At 45.8% G+C, this 17523-nt stretch overlaps 4 protein-coding genes across 6 annotated transcripts; 1 reads left to right on the forward strand and 3 right to left on the reverse strand.

Annotated features, from left to right (window-relative positions):
* Positions 1-2269: 2269 nt before the first annotated feature.
* LOC100833096 (cysteine-rich repeat secretory protein 12-like) lies at positions 2270-3454 on the reverse strand. Its single transcript, XM_003573084.4, has one exon. It carries the CDS (start codon positions 3311-3313, stop codon positions 2486-2488), a length of 828 nt encoding a protein of 275 aa, XP_003573132.1. The 5' UTR covers positions 3314-3454; the 3' UTR covers positions 2270-2485.
* Positions 3455-5397: 1943 nt separating this feature from the next.
* Positions 5398-6457, reverse strand: LOC104584326 (ethylene-responsive transcription factor ERF017). The gene has a single exon (XM_010238610.2). The coding sequence runs from the start codon at positions 6375-6377 to the stop codon at positions 5727-5729; it is 651 nt and encodes a 216-aa protein (XP_010236912.1). The 5' UTR covers positions 6378-6457; the 3' UTR covers positions 5398-5726.
* A 2256-nt stretch (positions 6458-8713) lies between these two features.
* Positions 8714-10969, reverse strand: LOC100821312 (20 kDa chaperonin, chloroplastic). Its single transcript, XM_003570648.4, has 5 exons — positions 10682-10969; positions 10006-10185; positions 9511-9666; positions 9308-9385; positions 8714-9177 (listed from the first exon to the last, which is right to left on the reverse strand). The coding sequence occupies exons 1-5, from the start codon at positions 10853-10855 to the stop codon at positions 9004-9006; spliced, it is 762 nt and encodes a 253-aa protein (XP_003570696.1). The 5' UTR covers positions 10856-10969; the 3' UTR covers positions 8714-9003.
* A 213-nt stretch (positions 10970-11182) lies between these two features.
* Positions 11183-17432, forward strand: LOC100833410 (GPI ethanolamine phosphate transferase 2). 3 transcript variants are annotated; one of them, XM_010237851.3, is made up of 17 exons: positions 11183-11399; positions 11490-11583; positions 11862-11906; positions 12019-12186; positions 12266-12350; positions 12459-12565; positions 13053-13133; positions 13374-13426; positions 13501-13600; positions 13808-13951; positions 14181-14277; positions 14510-14729; positions 14805-14901; positions 14991-16040; positions 16156-16248; positions 16323-16606; positions 17031-17432. In XM_010237851.3, exons 1-17 carry the CDS (start codon positions 11266-11268, stop codon positions 17155-17157), a joined length of 2979 nt encoding a protein of 992 aa, XP_010236153.1. In that variant the 5' UTR covers positions 11183-11265; the 3' UTR covers positions 17158-17432. The 3 variants fall into 3 exon arrangements, with proteins under 3 accessions (XP_010236153.1, XP_010236154.1, XP_024316743.1); XM_010237852.3 differs by lacking the exon at positions 11183-11399 and having other exon boundaries at positions 11487-11583; positions 12000-12186; XM_024460975.1 differs by lacking the exon at positions 11183-11399 and having other exon boundaries at positions 11487-11583; positions 12000-12186; positions 12464-12565.
* The last annotated feature ends 91 nt before the right edge of the window (positions 17433-17523 follow it).

Genomic DNA, 17523 nt, shown 5'->3' on the forward strand with positions numbered 1-17523 from the left:
AACGGCTCATGCAGCTTCCAAGACCTTTGAGGTTAGTTTAATTTGTGCAACCATGGTATTATGCAATTTTGTCGATGAATACGTGGAGATGAATCAGGATGGAGAAAGCTGAGACTGCTCTCGACTACACTGCTGCCGCTATCTTCCATCGTTCATCTGGCGTTAGTGCACAAACGGTAGCAAACAGCGTGAACTGCAGGGGAACGAATTCGTACAGTCCTTTCCCCGGTACCTTTTGTCTTTACCACAGCTGTAGCGACGTGCGCTACAGGCTACAGCTAATGGACTGCTGCCCCGGGGACACAACTGCGATGGAGGAGCCCTCGAAAGGAATTAAATATCTCAGTACCTCACCCCAGTCGTCGGCTCGTCGCCGTCTCATGTCCTGAGCCCATCGGCTGATCCTACCCACTCGGCGATTCCATGTACAGTGGATCCCCCCATATGGCAGCTCCATGTATGGCGGCCATGGCGTTGGCGCATGTGGCTGCGGCATATGGCGACCCCATATGTGATATGTCTAAGGCCATGGCGTGCTCTCTCTCTCTCTCCATTCTCTGTCCAGAACACGGTTTCTCTCTCCACGGCGGCCCCGTGGATTCTCAGCCCGGTAGAGAGGCCATGGCGGCGGTGGCTATCCGTGACGATGAGGCGGCCACCACGCAACGGAGTCATGCCCTTTCTCTCTCTCTCTCTCTCTCTCTCTCTCTGCGATTTCTCCCGAGGACTGTAGAAGGAGGCGGCTTGGCATGGCCCCGCTACACGAATCTCCTAATATGGTTGTAGAAATCTAATCTGCAGAATTCTGTTGGTAGTGAGAGGTGAAGATGTCTTTCCTCCCTATTCCTTCGATCTATCCGGGGGGATGACAATGGCGCTCTCCTTCCTCATAATGTTGGATCCAGATCGGACAACAGTGCCCTACGCGTAGGCCAAAACGGCAACGGCGTCTGGTGCCGTTATGAGGACTTCATGCCATGTTCAGGTCTCCAAATCGGACGTCCGAGCGTAATCTTGCTGACGGCCTGGATAGCGGGAGCAGTCTACTCGAGTGTAAAAAATCCCGTCTCATCAAGATGTGAAGGATAGATCAAGAGAAGTTTACTTCAAAAGACTATAATAGAGTTTTTTGTTTTGTTGAGTATCTTCGTTGTTTTGTGTTCGTTTGTGTATCAATTCTTTTGTACTACTTGTTTCATGAATCAATAAAGCCATTTTTTGTTAAAAAAAATTCAATAAAGCCATTTCTTTGCTCTAAGAAAAGACCGAAAGGGCATTCAGATGAACGAAGCTTTCCACTGGTGCGTGTTATATTACCAACTTACACGTTCCCTCTCGGGGTTCTCTACCGATAAAACCACGGCCGGCCCGGGGCAGGAGGGGCCATGAAACTTCAGTGCCGTCGTTTTTCTAGTCTAGGCGAAGCATGCATGGAGCTGGTGGTGCTCCTTCTTTTGACCCATAAAGAGTAGTAGTAATTGAGGAGGACAGGAACGGGCATGCAAAAGGAGAAAAGCGGCCTTCGAGCAAGTTGATCCAATCATAGCAAAATGGCCGGCCGGCGGCTGGCGCATAACAATCAGCTTTTTTTGTTAATTACACATGCAGCATTCCAGAGAAGAACCAAGTTTTCTTACAGGTCGATGGAGTACGTAGTACAAGAGAACTCAGTAAGATCAACTTCTAACAATCCTGGTAGCTAGCGAATCACAGCTCTCTTATAGACTAGGAGTACTTGATCCAAAGAGAGAGTGTTAACGTACTTACTTAGTCCAAAGTACTCTAGCATGCATGCCTCGTAAACAGTGAAAGAAGGGGTTTTGTTTTTCGAGAATGGTGAAAGGAGAGGGTTTAGAGCTAGCTTACTACTGAAGGCTTGCAGAAAGCAAGAGCCGCATCCACCACTGAAGTCGTACAGTGGATACAAGAGAAGAGATATCCCTCCTGTATATCCACTCAAAAGCAGAATCATTTGAATCCGGCCACCCTGCAAAAGCAGCTACTGCCGCTTGAATTTCAGCTGAACTTAGTGGCGCCAATAAAGTGCGTCCACACGTCAAAGGTTGCAAGAGCAAATATATAAAGGCAGACAAAAATTAAAGTTCTGCCTTTTTTTTTATACAGGGGGGTTAAAGCTCTACGTGCAGTGACATGACTTTGGGAGCAGAACATGATGCATGATGAGACTAGAGTCGGTTCAATTCAGACCATCCATGGTGTCACCATGGCCGGCTTGTGGAAATTGCCAGGGAATGATCTAGAAGAAGAGGAGACATACAAACATGAGTCACATGCTTCATGAGATCGATTGATCAGATTTACCGTTACAACGCTTGAGAGAATAAGCCCAGCTAAGTAAGCAAGTTACATGAATAGACGACATTTTCTTGAGCACAGAAGTGATCTTGTGGCCAGATCAAGACACATCATACATGTAGCTACTGCTTTGATCTCCATTCTATACTGCAAATAGCTTTGACAACTACTACATGAGTACAGCTGGAAGGTAAGCCAAAGACGAGGCGAAGAAACCGCCGGCGACGGCGACGGCAAGAGCCAGGCGCCGGTTGCCGGCGCCGGAGCTGACGAATCCTCCGCCGTTGGACCAGAACCGCGCGTAGCATTTCCCCAGGTACACTTCCCCGGCACCGGCGTTCCCGCACCCGGCCTTGAGCTGCGCAGCGGCAGCCGACACACACTCAGAGCACGCCTTAGCATCAAGGTCCCCGACGCACTGCGCCATGGCCTGGACACCCCCAGCTCCCCCGGCACGGTACCCAGGCGCCGCCTCGGAGGCGAGCGCGCCGAGCGCCGAGTCCCTCATGGCCATGGCGCCGGCGCCGGCGTCAGGCGACCCGCCGCCGCACTTCTTGAAGAGCACGGCCGTGTTGGGCTTGCCGACGAAGGAGTCGTTCCCGTAGCGCACGAAGCAGCCGCGCAGCTGCACGGCGCCGCCGGACGACCAGGCGCAGAGGGAGGAGAGCCTGTTGATGGCGGAGCGGACGCAGCTGGTGCAGATGGAGGATGCCAGGTCGGAGCGGCACTGGTAGAGGCCGGACACGGCGGACACGGCCGACGAGGCTGGGGAGGTGGTGTTGGCGTAGGGCGCGTAGGGGGCGCTGTTGGCGAGGGAGGTGAGCACGGAGTCCACCCCGGACTCGTACTGCGTCCCCGCCGCGTACCGCCCCTGCGAGCACCCCGCGTACACGAACGATGCTGTGTCGTCGTCCGCGGCGCCGTGCACCGAGGAGGTGTACGTGCCGGAGACGAGGAAGAAGAGGAAGAGGAACGATGCTACGCGCGTCGGAGCCATGCTTCTTGCTGCACTCGTTCTGTCGCTCTGGTGTTCGTTCAGTGAGCTTTGGTTCACTTCGGACTGTTCGGGGCATTTGCGGGGCGCCGTATTTGTGGAGAGACTCGTGGGCTTCTTTTTAGATCAAAACTCGTGGGCTTCTTTTTTTTTTCTGTTCTGAGAATGGCGAGGCTCGAGCGTTAAGCAGTCCGAAGCGGGGACATGTAGGTATGTTGAGCCCATCGGTCCATGCATCCCCTCTTTAATCAGGTCAGGCGCATGCCACAGTCAAAAAGGCCGACCCGTCTACTACGGTAGGCCGGCCATACTGGGCATGTTATGATCTGGTCCAACCGCCCAATAAGGACGCAGCGTTTTTTTTAATTTCGATTTTCTGTTGTTTTTTCGTCCTCGGCGTACTTGTAATATATTAACGGCACAGAGTTGAATTTTACAAAGTTATTATAAGTCTATCCATTTTCTACCGTGCATGATTTCTGTTTCTGTTTACTTAAGAATGATGTATTTTCTGAAAAATAGAGAGTAAAAACAGATTTATACAGACTCAACACCATTCTAGTGTATCTGCTTGTATCAGGCGGTCACATTTGCTTCCATCATGCAGCCACATTACCTAGTGGTTGACAAGCACTAGGCCCTATGCTCGGTTTCTCAGGAAGGCCGTGAAAACTTTAATTTGTTTGTCACGGCGTCCAAAAAGGATAGACCAAAGGGATATGTCATGCTTCCTCTATTTCATAAAGAATGGCGCTCACGTTTTTTGAGGTCGAACTTTGATCAACGATTAGACCAATTGTGTGTAGATTATATGTTACAAATTTTATATCGTTGGAAAGGTTTTTAAAATACGAATCTAATGATATAATTTTTGTAACACATAAGTCTCAAATCATTAATCTAATTATTGGTCAAAGCAAAATTTTGAAATGCGTGCGTGCCATTCTTTGTGAAACAGATGGAGTATGTAGTAGCTTTTGCTCATGTCCTTTTCAGCTCTCAGTTGAACTATTGCAACACAAAGAATCTGGTCCAGATAGACATTGGTGTCACGTATACTCCTATCTTGCAATATGGCACATGCTTGAAAACGAGTGCGCTCATGTGCGTTGTTTAGGGTTTAGGGTTGCAGCAAAACTAGATTTTTTTTAATTGATTTCCCATCACAGCCGGCAATATGAGAAGATTGTAAAGTACTTTGGATAATTAGAGAAGTAAGATATGAAGATTGTGAAATACTTTGGATAATTATAGAAGTAATAAGATATTTACAACGAGCATTCTAGTGAATGTTTGAAAATAGGTGAAATAATTCACATATTTTAAACATTCACAGTAAATGGACACGGTGTATAACAAAAGGCAGGAAATATAACAACTGTAGCACGGTAGCCGGGACAACAAATGAAATAAGGCGTGACAATTACGGCTAACACAAAGGGATGTGCAGGCAGTGCAGCAACTAGCTTAGTGCGCATGTCCTTTTCAGCTTTTCCAGTTGAACCATTGCAACACAAAGAATCTGGCCAGGGATAGACATTGGTGTCACATGTACTCGGATCTTGCAGTATGGCACGTGCCTGAAAATGACGTGCTCCTGTGCATATTCAATTATTGCAAATGATGATGATCACATATGCTCCATCGTTTGGGCGGGTGTGCGTGTAGGTTTTTTTTTCCCTTTGTTCCAATAGATATTCTCTATAGGGATGGAATTAGGAGCCGCTCTCTGGGCTTCTGGCGTGACGGTTAAAGTTGTCAGCCTCGCAGAACTGAAGTTGCCATCGTCATAGACTAAAGTTGCCGGCCTAATAGACCAAAGTTGCCATCTCACGCAACTAAAACGTTCGTTTCATAGTTTTCTAGCGCGACGAGACAAAGCTGCCATCCGTATAGAAGTAAAGTTGTCATCTTCACAGGCTAAAACTGCCACTCTACATAACTAAAAGTTGCAATCCACGGACCTAAACTTGCCCCCCCCCCCCCCCCACAAAGACACGTGGCACGATCTCAGACATAATTTTTCCGATGGAATGGCCAATAGAGCGTTCGCTCCGAGAGACTAAAGAGCTCGTTATAAATCCCGTTCTCTATATAGCCTCAGCAACAGGTATCCCTGGCAGACATAACGGATTAACATGCATACAAATTCCGAACTTCAAATTTTAACCAGCTGTGTTGCTAGCTAGTAACAGCAACGGACGTCTTAATACGTAGATATATACTCGTAGCAATGCACCCGAATAAAAAAAGGGCTGCACGGCTCTAAATGCATGGTTTGTAACTCAGAAAAAAAAGGACATGCATGCATGGTTTGGGTTGATTGCATGCATATGAAGATGAAGCAGCTGGTAACAGCATCATAAGTAGACACAAGTGTCAGTATTATCTGAAGTAGGAGTATGAGAGTATGATCTCAGGGATCAAAGCTCCAGAGCGAAGCCATGGCGGCATGGCTGCTCCCGGCCTGATCCTCCATGTCCTCGTCGTCGCCAAATGGAAGCGGCGTCGACGGAACGTGCAAGAAGTCGTACGCATTGCCTGCAGGCCAGCCCGTGGGCGAGTAGAGCGGCGCCATGGCCGGCCGCCAGTCGATGCCGCTTCCGTCCTCGCTCCCTGCCGTCACCCCGGCTTCGCTGCCAAGCACGTCGTCCATTGCCATGGCGGCCGGCACCGGCCGCGAGGAGGGTCCATCGGAGGCGGAGACGACGGTGGGCCCGGCGCGGTTGGCGTGGGAGAGCGCGGCGGCCTGCACCTCCTGCGGGTCGACGGCGGCCGCGGCATCCAGGCGGCGTGTTAATGGAGGCGGAGAGTCGGGGAAGTTGAGCTCGGCTCCAGGGGCGTGGGCGCCGCGGAGGCAGACGAATGCGGCGTCGAAGGCGCGGGCGGCCTTGTCGGGGGCGTCGTAGGAGCCGAGCCACACGCGCTCGCGGCTGTTGGGCAGCCGGATCTCCGACACCCACTTGCCCCACTTGCGACGCCGCACGCCCTTGTACTTCCTCCCCCTCTCCCCACTGCCCTCGCCGGCGCTGTTGTCAGCGTCCTTCGTCTCCGGCGACGACGACATGGCGCGCAGAGCTTCAGAAAACTAAGCTCAATTCGCGTGCGTGTCGCTGTTGAGGCACGCAACTGTCTCTAGTCAGCGAATTAATGCCAAGGCTTGTTTACTGATCCGTTTGTTGTCGGGCGCCGTGCTACTTATATACGGTGGCCGCCCCGCCGGGCGAGGCGCGTTGACTGGAGTTGATCCAGATGGCGTACGTGTCGGAGAATGCCAGCCATGGTGGATCCACCTGGCGCTGGCGCTGGCGGTACGGGATTCGCGTATGCCTTTTTCGGCGCGTGCAGATTCCACAGATGCTGATCGGACCACACTGTTGTCGTCAAGGATCGAGGATATCGACGAAGGGTCTTATTCTGCTTTACACGACAGTTCTGGAGCTTGTAACTCAGCTAACAATCCTTGGAATAGGTGATCTCAACAAATAAAGTTTAAGTTCAACTGGCTACGTGCCAATCATAATTTGTTAAAGTTTAAGTTCAACTGGCTACGTACCAATCATGCATATATATGACCAGGAAGTTTGACCGGGCCGGCCGGCACCGGCCGCCGCTGCCTAGAACATCTGCAAGCTAGCAGTCTGGAGCAGCAGATATGAACAGAGATACTCAGATACTGCTTGTTGTTCGATTTTTCTTACCTCATACCCCTGTCTGTGTGTGTCCCGTGCCACTGCTGCCGCCCGCGGGCTTACCGCTGCTGTGCCGCCGCATTTCTCACAGTTATTCCTTGCTTCTTTTCTTGACAGCAGCCGCTGCTGCTTGCTAGCTGCAGACCGGCTACGTATCCATGCTCCCGTCCACGCATGCCAAATGCGCGCGCGTCTATCTCGCGGCCGGCGCGAGCGAAACCGACCGGGTCGGTTCAACAAGCTAGCGATCGATCGATCCAGCGCGCGCGCCGGCGCACACAAAGAAGCTAAGTGAATTCCCATTAATTAACTCGTGTCGCGACCGACCGGCCGAGCGAACACACGATTTGTTTTAGCAAGAACAAGATGTATAGCGGGTTTATCACGCAGTAAAGTGATTTTAACGATGATTAAATTCTGATAAGTAAAACTAGCTGAAAAATATAGAGATTCTATCTTTGTCGTCGGCTAGGTATCTTAAAGTTTGACCAAATTATAAGAAAAACTACGAATAATTTTAATATGAGTAGAAAATATAAGGTGCATGTTTTTTTTTGCTGAACTCGATTAGAATAGTCTTCTAAATTCCTTGTTTCTGTTGTCATCTATAGAAGCCGGCAACAGTACTAGACGTTTCAAAATGACGGATTCAATAGAGATGCGGATGCTGGCGCATTTTTCAATAAGTTTAGACAAAATTTAGCAAGTTTGACTTAGGATAGGAACAAAGATACGTACTTCTTTTTTTTTATAGAGATCAACAAATGTACGTACTAGCTGTAAAATCCTACTACGTGTCAGACACGGAGACACCTAATGTTACAACAAGTACGTACGTATTGTACCATCAACCGATCGAGAACAGTCAGCTCTGGTAACGCCTCCATGGACCAATCGATAAATACGATAATACGGCGCCGAAAGGGTATGCATGCTGGTTGGAGTGAACAGTGCAGAAGTTCGATACGTACGGGGTATTAGCAGTCTTTGACTCTTGCGTACACTGTCGCCGTGAGTTTGGTGGTGATCCACGCAATCAACTGACCGCAGTGTGTATGTATCTTTGTTCGACTACCGAATTCAAAGTTTCACGTGTACGTATGAGTACACGAAAAGTTTCAGCAAAGCACTCATGCAGTCTCCGATGTCAGGTAGCTAATCCAGATCGTATTGCACTAAGTACGGCGATGCGTGCTGCAGACGAGCGAGGTGACCCATGCGTTTCACTCGAGCCCATCCGTAAGTAAGTTGCGTGGCTCGTCTACAACTACAAGCCATGGAATCTCGTCGTGGCGCGTAAAAAATATCTGCCGCTGCTGCCGCGCAGGCAGTCTTCGTTGTGTGTTCGGGGTGTGGATGCTGACTCGACGGTTAAAATTTTGGGCGGAATTGCGGTGCGCGCCAGGAGGTCTTCTGTCGTCCGTTGATGCGACTCGTGCCATTCACCACCGCACGTCGTCACGGCCGTCGATTCCACCGTGATCATTTGACCGAGAAGAAAGAGTTCTGGCCGATGGGGAAAAATATACTCCCTCGGTCTCTGGACCTCAATTTGTCTGAATTCACATGTATCTAGACGCGATTTACTATACAGATACATGAGAATCTAGACGAACCCGAGTCGCTGATTCCCAGACGAAGAGAATATTTTTCATTTCTATCTCAACTTTTTTTTTCTGCTGATTAATAATGTCATGATCATAGGATCTGATAATAGTAAGATCACCTCGAAGATCGTAATTTTTATTGCTATATAGAAACAAGGTTTGTTTTCCGTGTTTGAATCTTGATGCTACAATCGTATGATAGAGATCGTACCAACAACATTGGGAGCGGTACAAGGATGGAAGAGCATTGGAACATCAGACAAAAACCTGGCTTGGTGCAAACCTCTAGTAAAAGGGATTCATTTTCTCTTCATGTAGTTCAAGTCGCCTTGAAACATCTCCGATCGGAAAATTGCGGCCAGCGCCTGCGCAAGCGGGAACCTGGTAGTCCAACTCAGGAGAGGACTGCCATCAGATCCGATACCCTCAAAACGATGTAGTTCGTGCCGTCAGCACCCTTGAATTCAGCACCAGCGTACTTGGAGTACAGGACGGAGCTACCTGCAGATACCGGCAACGCGATCCTCTTGCCTTGCTCGTCCAGAGGGCCTGGTCCAACAGCGACGACCTGCCTCCAACCAGGGAATATATATCATCAGCTCCCGCTACTTTGATTTGGACTAGGTGCAACAGTTCAGAAACAAATGCACCATAGACATCAAGAGTGTCAAGGAGAAGGAAGAAACTGGATGACTAACCGTTCCGATAGATGGCTTCTCCTTAGCAGTTTCGGTAAGCAAGAGACCACCGGGAGTTTTATCTTCAGCTACAGCTACCTGTTACACGAGAAAAAGGCAGAAAACCATGAAATGATTATTATACAGAATGTAAAAAAGAATCGGTCAATTCCACTCAATTGACACCAACGCACCATTCAAGCCATAAATGTTAATGTTTTTACCTTGATAAGAACACGGTCACCAAGAGGCTTCATGTCTTTCACATCATCTGTCTCCAGAATACCTATGATGTCGTCCTCTTTTAGAATTAGATGGTTGGAGTCATTCAACTCCACCTCTGTTCCAGCATACTTGGAATATACAACCTGAGCTCCAACCTACAAAAGTAACAGATAATACATGTTACACATGTCTTTTCTCACCAACAATTGTTAAGAACTTGCATGCATCGAAAATTATATCAGAAGAACATATAAAGAGATCAAACCAGATACATAACCCATATAACATGTGTGAAATTACAGAATGCAAACGGGCAAGACGAAAGCTTAATCCTATCAAAAATTTAGCATGCTTCTGACTGGGTTTGTTTTAACTGCAATACTACAGCTTCTAGGTTCACTCCGTGCTGCAGACCTGATTTTTCTACTGATAAAACTGAAACAGACATGATGCACACAACCTGCATCTAATGAATTTTTCTTATTACAATATACCTGAATGCTGACTTCAACTTTGTTATCCGCAATGGTTCTTCCCTCTCCAATGGCAACTACCTCACCCCCCTGAGGTTTAGATTGGGCTGTCGAAGGGAGCAAAATTCCACCTGTCGTCTTCTGCTCAGCAGACTTAATCTTTACAAGCAGTCTGTCGGCCAAGGGCTTGAGCGTTGTATACTACGATGGAGAAAGAGGAGATAATTTCAGATCCACGAGATTAATCCCAAAACGAAGTAGAGGCTCAACAAAAATGTTAAGCGTGCACACAGCACAAAGCATAATTGCCTTTACACCCCTTTTCAACATTTCAACAGAAACAAGTACATTATTCTCAACATCTTTCTGACCATCACTTCCAGTGGAATTCAAATCTAAACATTCTGTATCAAGCTTCGAGAGTCCCCCAATAGGACCTGCCCAATTCACCACCAGCCAACCTCTGCCAGTAGGGCGAAACATGATAAACAACCACTGCATTCCATGGGAAACTAATACCATATCCGAGCAAATCTAATTCCTCGATTCGGTCGCTCGTTGACAGTTCAATTAAGCACTTCAACCACGGTAATTACTATAGGCATGTAATTAACAGCGCATAAGAAGTCAAGAACGATTATACTTGTGAAAACTAACTAACTAAACCGTGCTGCATTGCTCGGAAACAGGCAGTCACCTTGGGGGCGACTACGGTGGCGGCCCTAGCGACGAGGCCGCGGAACGCCCGCCGCGCCGGGCGGGCCCCTCCGGCCGCCGGCGTGGGGACGCGGAGCACCTCGAGTGATGCCGCTCCCTTCCTGGAGAAGGACGCCGCGGCAACCGCGGCACCGCAGAGCTGCACCGACGCCATTATTGCTCGAGGATTTGCTTGCCTCGAGTTCGAAGCCTAGCCGCGTAATCCTAATTCGCTGGAGGAGATAAACCCTAGAGAGAGAAAGAGGCTAAAGCAGAAGCAGTGAAGTGAAGAAGAAGCAAAGGTAGGTGCGCTTTATCCGGTCCGAAACGCAGCAGCGATCTGGGCTTGAGGTTGCGCTACTGGGTTTAGTATTGGCCTAGAGATCAAACTGGGCCTAATTTTGTGTGGGCCTAAAGATCTCGCCTAAAGATGAAACTTTCTAGTTACGGTACGGCCTGGAATTTACAGCCCAGTTGTGGATGAACTACAGTGTGTCTTCGTCGTTTGCTCCGGTACCACATTGCTGAGCGGAAAAGAAAAAAAAAATAAGGAGCGGCGATCGCCAGCGCCGAGGGAGGGAAGCCATGGGCGCCGCCTCCTCCCCTTCCTGCGCTGCCTTGGCGAGCTGGACTGTGGCGGCGGTGCTGCTGCAGGTCGCCGGACTCTCCTTGTTCCTCTACGGATTCTTCCCCGTCAAGCCCACGCTCCCCGGCCTCAGGTCCGCGCCTTCTCCCTCTGTGCTAGGCTCTGGTTTCTCTGAGACATGTTTACTCTGGTTAACACTTCTCTGGTGTGCGGTGGTCCGCAGTGGTGCGGAGAGCTACCGGACGCCGTCGTGTGGTCCCGTTGGTGGCGGGGAGGAACCGGCGCTTCCACCGGATCAGCTCAGATCTCTGTACAGGGTAGGGCATTGCTTCCCTTTCAGTTCCTCACAGTTTAGACTAGATATGTCTCTTGCTGTCATAGTATGTTGGATGTGGATGTTGCTCTATGAATCCTATATTGGCAATTTGACATGTAGACATGTAGTAAGGTTCTGGATACTAAATATAATGGCTCCTAGAATGAACCATGCCGTTGAACTTTCCTATAGCTTCTTTTGTACTCAGATTTAGATGTTTAGTACTACGTTACAGATTCACGATTTCATGCTTGTGCTTTTGTGCATGATTCATACCAGGAACTTTCTGGGGTCCCTCGTGTGTACGATCGCTTGGTATTGATGGTATGTCCTAAATTGATATGCCTATTTCTGGCAGCATAATCCAACACATTTCTATGATTACTTACCTTACCTTTTAATATTTGGCCTTTTGAGTTTGTGAATGTCAATTTAGGTAATAGATGGGCTACCTGCTGAATTTGTACTGGGGAGAGGTGGAAAACCTCCAAGCAAAGAAATGATGGAGTCGATGCCATACACACAATCTCTGTTGGCTGGTTGCAAAGCAGTGGGTTATCACGCAAAGGCTGCACCTCCAACCGTTACAATGCCGCGACTAAAAGTATGACTTTTTTTACCTAGACATATATAATTGTGCAAATGTCAAATTTTCAGCAATCATAAGTGTATTTTTTTTCCAGTCAATGGTATCAGGGGCTATTGGAGGTTTTCTAGATGTGGCACTTAACTTCAATACTCAAGCCTTCTTGGATGATAATCTTCTCGGTTAGAACCTCTTGCTACCTCCCTATCCCTCTGTACTGCTAGTCTATCTTTGCATGCCAAATTATCAACAATGAATTGCTTACAAGTTGTAACATATATTTATCGCAGATCAGCTTCATGCGATTGGTTATAAATTAGTGATGTTGGGAGATGAGACATGGATCAAGTTGTTCCCAACACTATTCTACCGGCAGGATGGAGTGAGCAGTTTTTATGTAAGTCGTGTTCCAAGCATCACAAGTTTTTTCTTAAATCGAACAATAGTTATTGATTTATTGGAGTGTGAGACATATTTGCAGGTTTAAACACTGATATTTGCAGGTTTAAACACTGATATATTTGCCTTTCACTATCATCTCAAACACTAAAATAACAGTTACTTTGCAACACAGAATCAGTCCGTCCTTGTTTTATTTTTAGGAATTTTCATAAAATTACTGAAATCACCAGCTGATAGACCAAAATTATTTAATATTTAATGTTTTTGGGTACCTGGCATCTCCTTGCTAGCTTTCAGGCTTTCTCTGGTTAACTTTAATCTTGGAAAGTATAGGCTAATTTGTTCTGGGGCTACAGATATTTTCATATTAGGCACGGGAGCTTATGAATTGCTGCCTTTTTGCTACAGTGCTTTATTTGTTCTTCACAGCCTGATCTATTATGACAAAACATTTTTTTTACTAATTCGTAACTATATTGCAGGTGAAAGATACCGTCGAGGTTGATTTCAATGTTTCTCGTCATCTGGAATTCGAGCTTGATGCAAAAGACTGGGATGCATTGGTATACTTCTGCTCATTCCTCAGTGCATGTTCACTTATTTAATTACTCATGATAAATAATGCTATCTAATTCTCTCACTGACAACCATGCAGTCCAAGTGTTCGGCTAATGTTTGCTTATGATAAATGTCTAATTCTATTTCCATGTCCTCCCTTTTTTTGTGCTTTTTATAAGGTTAACTTACGTGTTTTTAATCTTTTATTCTGAATACTGAGGAGTTCATTTCTTCGATAATTTCAGATTCTTCACTACCTAGGTTTAGATCATGTTGGCCATACAGGCGGCCGTCGGAGGTAAATACTACATCATTTTTCATGTTTTTTGGGTTGCACAATGTCTAGTTTGAGTTGAAGTTTCAAAATGTCAGTGTTTTGATGACCAAAAAGCTGAAGGAGATGGATGATGTGATCAGAAGGATCCACACTGCATCTATGAGCCTTCAGGATAGTCCAGACAGAACACTTTTGGTTTGTGATCCTTTCTAGTTCCTGCAAATCCTGTTCTGTTTCTAGTAGCGTATTTGATGCAAAGTCAGGTTACAAAGCTCCAATACATCCAAATTTAGAGGATAGAAAAGAAACGCAATCCACCAAAAACCATGAATCACCAAGTTGCTCCCCATCTGAAAACGATAAAAGGATCTACATTCTCATTGCTTCCCCCCTACATTTCAGGTTGTGGTCAGTGATCATGGAATGACTGAAGGTGGTAATCATGGAGGATCTTCTTACGAAGAAACTGACTCCCTTGCCCTTTTTATTGGACACAGCGTTGAGAGCTCATATTGTTCGCCTTATGACCAGAAAGAGGCACTTCAAGTATGAATCTTTCCTTCTCCCAGCCCTCTCTCTGGATACCTGCGCTACACTTCAGTCTCTATTATACTTTGGCGTTTTGATATAGAAATTGATGCAGCATGCTAGTATTTTCTTTTTAAGTCAGTCGGTTTTCTGTCCTCGTCATTCATGCTGAAGAAACCATTGGTAATATCTTAAGGATAGTTTTCCAAGAGACCTACAGAACCCTGACATGTTACCATTCTTTCAGGTTGACCTTGCTCCCACTCTAGCTCTTCTCTTCGGCATACCAATCCCAAAGAACAATATAGGCATCTTGCTTCCAGAGCTTGTTAATTCCTTGACAGGTGATTAAGGTCATATAATTTCCATTACGCTTCAGGATGCAGAAGTAAATGCTTTATGTTGTGGACTTCATATCCGTTTCAATAGGTTTTCCTTGGATGAATAATCACGTGGCATCAGTTGTCTTTTGTTGATTGTTATACTCAATTGGATCAGAATATTTGATTCTTAGAAAATTCATAATTAAGTACTCTCGGCTATCAGCTCTGAGATGGTGAGTGCATCGTGTTTCAGATGACCAAAAACTGCGGAGCTTGGAACTGAACTCGTGGCAAATCGTAAGGTTATTGCAAGAACAGTTACCTGCTATCTGCTTTGAACATTGTATTAATCCAAATGATGGTTGGGGAATTGGTATGCTTCCTGAATCTACTGAAGAAAAGTTATGCCATTTACTCTCTAAAGCATATGCTTCTCATCAATCCCCGCGTCTTCATCGAGATTCAGATTTCAAGTGAGCTTCTGTTGCCAATGTCCTTAAAAAGTCATGATATCACACATCAATGCTTCTAAAAACTAGCTGTTCCAGGTCTGTTGAAGCTGTTGGGCACTTTGGAACTGCTGTGGACGCCTACTATGGCTTCTTAAGATATGCGAGTGAGTGGTTGTCTCACAGAGCGACCGATGTAATTTTACTACCTCTGTAATTTACAACGTGCTGTTACATTTACCTTCCTTCTGAATAACTTATTTCCTTTACTGTTTATATTTGCAGAAACCACTCTATTTGCTCGTCTCTGCAATCTCCTTGATGATAGTTTCATGCTTTTCTCTTGCTGGCATTATCTCTTGCCTATTTAGGGGAAACTCCTCGAGTCAAGTTGAACAACACTCTGAGTTGCATTTGGATAAACATTGGCACCTTGATGAGGTTTTCGTTCTTATGGGGATGCTTCTCTATGTCATTAGTCTTGGTTCAAGTTCTTTTGTGGAAGAAGAGCAGTATACATGGCACTTTCTCACTTCTAGTCTGTATTTAATATTTCTCTTCAAGACAGTCCAATCAATGCTGAAAGAATCAAATTCAACAGTCCTACGTAAATCAGAAGCAAAAATCTTTCACAGAAATAACTACTCTTTCCTTACCAGCTATAAATTTGGCCCAGGTCAGCGAGATGGTTACAAGTTGTATACCGTCCTTGTTGTTCTTGTTTCTGGGAGAATTATAAGAGCATGGCATCAAGGTGGGGTTAACTGGGTTCATATTCTTGACATTTCGAAGATATTGGCCCAAGCTGACCCTTATATTATAAAGTGTCTTCAAATTATATCAGTTCTTGTGGTTGTGGTATTGTATGCAGTTTCACTCATGTTGCTGAGAACAAGGAAAGTCCATGTTATAGGGCTATGGTTCAGCCACCTTTTTTGTGGGCTTTTAGTTGTGCTGCATATCTGGGAAAGTCAGCTCAATACTTCAGTACTGATCAACCATAGCACAACATCAATAGCTCAGATATTTTATGCCATTGCAAGTATGTCGATTGTTCTCACCATTCTAGTGTCGCCTTGGGTATCTCCAATACATTCCGAAGAAGCTGAACCAACATCGTCCTCTAGCTCAAATCCTGAAAAGACTGTACATTTGCATGGCATCAATTATTCTGTTTTCTTGACTGGAATAACATACACCATGTTCTGGTGCCTTCTTCAATTGCTTCTGCAACAAGCCATAAATGCAATTCCTCTTTTGCTCATTTTGTTGCAAATAATCTCGAGTGTTATTCATTTTTCTCGGGAGAAACCATTGCATAGGCAATGGGTACAGGTTAGTTTAATGACATATTTCTTTACAATCTTTGCTCGACCTACGTGGCTTTTTTTTCATATTCATGGCATCATGGAATATATTTTTATTGGCTACCATTGGTGACAAACTTTAGGTTGTTGCAATGCAATTATTGGGATTGACCGGTCATTTTGGTCTTGGGAATACCAATAGCCTTGCCAGCATAGATGTTGCAGGAGCTTTCGTTGTAAGTTTAACATAAAGTCACTGAAGGGCCTCTTCTCCCAGTTTCCTTTTGATTTCACTTGTGAATTTTAACAGGGCATTTCAAGTTACTCCACGGTTCTTTCCGGCCTGCTGATGTTCATTAGTACATATGGATCACCTCTGCTGTTATACCTTGGGATGGTTGTTTATATATCGGTGAAAGACAATGATGATATCTCCGCTCCACAGCTGTTCAAATGGAGCAGCATTTTGAACAAAATGATTGCATTGCCCTGCTTGGTTCCTCTGCTAATCAATTCTATTGCCTTGACTTCATACACCATTGTTTTGCTGCTCATGAGGAACCACTTGTTCGTTTGGAGCGTATTTTCACCCAAGTAAGTGCTCATAAACGCTTTACAAGTAAATGTTTTGCCATCTTTCCATTTTGCTGTATCACCCCTTTAGGATTTATGAACTTGTATTTGATCATTGCCTTTTGTATGTGGGCTTCTGTTTGTTTCTAATTTTGAAACAGAACTAGTGTCTGTAGCTATACTAGAAGTAGAATCCCAGACCATATGTTCATAAGAATCAGTACCCCTCAAACTACTGAATGGTACATGTGAGGATGATGCTTTATCAAATTCCAGTTTTTGTGAAGTAGACAGTTAGCTCTGCCCCAAATGTTTTTGTTGGTTGCAAGGGTTATTATGGATACACTTTTACTTGGTTTAATACATTAATATTTAAAGCTATGCTATATTTTGTTTTTGTTGTTAGAGAGAATATTTGACCAGCTCCATTTCCAAACGGCGACAGGTACCTCTATGTCTGCGCAGCAACAGTTTGCACCTATGCTGGAGTGCTCATTATAGCCATGACCGCAGTTTACACTTGCGCCGTATTTTCATTCAGGACCAGAAGCTACAGGAACAAATCCATGTGATTAGATTAGCTGCTATGTATTCTGATTTAGCAGTCCTTTGTTAGAAAACATTGGTAGAGTTCTCTTTGCTAAGAGACACTTATTCCATTGTTCTGTGTGGCCTTTCTGTAGTTCAGTTTTAGGTCATACGATCCCTGGAAGGTTGCAAACGCATTTTTTTTCAGCTCCGCCTCTTGCTTCTCGGCACTAGAATTGTCCCGAGATCTGTGCTGTATGTAAACACAAAGAGTTCATTAATTTTACTAAAGCATCTATACTTGCTGATTTGTCACGAAGACTGGCTTATTGCGCAGGGTTCATCTCTATTTTTTTCTATGCCTTCGGTCATATTGCAAATCATGTGTCAACACATTAATTTGGTCAGTT

Source organism: Brachypodium distachyon, chromosome 3, assembly GCF_000005505.3.
Source record: "Brachypodium distachyon strain Bd21 chromosome 3, Brachypodium_distachyon_v3.0, whole genome shotgun sequence".
In the NCBI taxonomy this organism is placed as follows: domain Eukaryota; kingdom Viridiplantae; phylum Streptophyta; class Magnoliopsida; order Poales; family Poaceae; genus Brachypodium; species Brachypodium distachyon.

Bases quoted from the DNA above. Each gene is read 5' to 3' on its own strand.
- LOC100833410 (XM_010237851.3), top strand. From the start codon at position 11,266: ATGGGCGCCGCCTCCTCCCCTTCCTGCGCTGCCTTGGCGAGCTGGACT. The intron at 14,278-14,509 runs GTGATTAAGGTC...ATCGTGTTTCAG, and splicing joins GCTTGTTAATTCCTTGACAG to ATGACCAAAAACTGCGGAGC. The intron at 14,730-14,804 runs GTGAGCTTCTGT...TAGCTGTTCCAG, and splicing joins CATCGAGATTCAGATTTCAA to GTCTGTTGAAGCTGTTGGGC.
- LOC104584326 (XM_010238610.2), bottom strand. From the start codon at position 6,377: ATGTCGTCGTCGCCGGAGACGAAGGACGCTGACAACAGCGCCGGCGAG.
- LOC100821312 (XM_003570648.4), bottom strand. From the start codon at position 10,855: ATGGCGTCGGTGCAGCTCTGCGGTGCCGCGGTTGCCGCGGCGTCCTTC. The intron at 9,667-10,005 runs GTATATTGTAAT...TTACTTTTGTAG, and splicing joins AAGTTGAAGTCAGCATTCAG to GTTGGAGCTCAGGTTGTATA. The intron at 9,178-9,307 runs GTTAGTCATCCA...GGTTGGAGGCAG, and splicing joins AGAAGCCATCTATCGGAACG to GTCGTCGCTGTTGGACCAGG.
- LOC100833096 (XM_003573084.4), bottom strand. From the start codon at position 3,313: ATGGCTCCGACGCGCGTAGCATCGTTCCTCTTCCTCTTCTTCCTCGTC.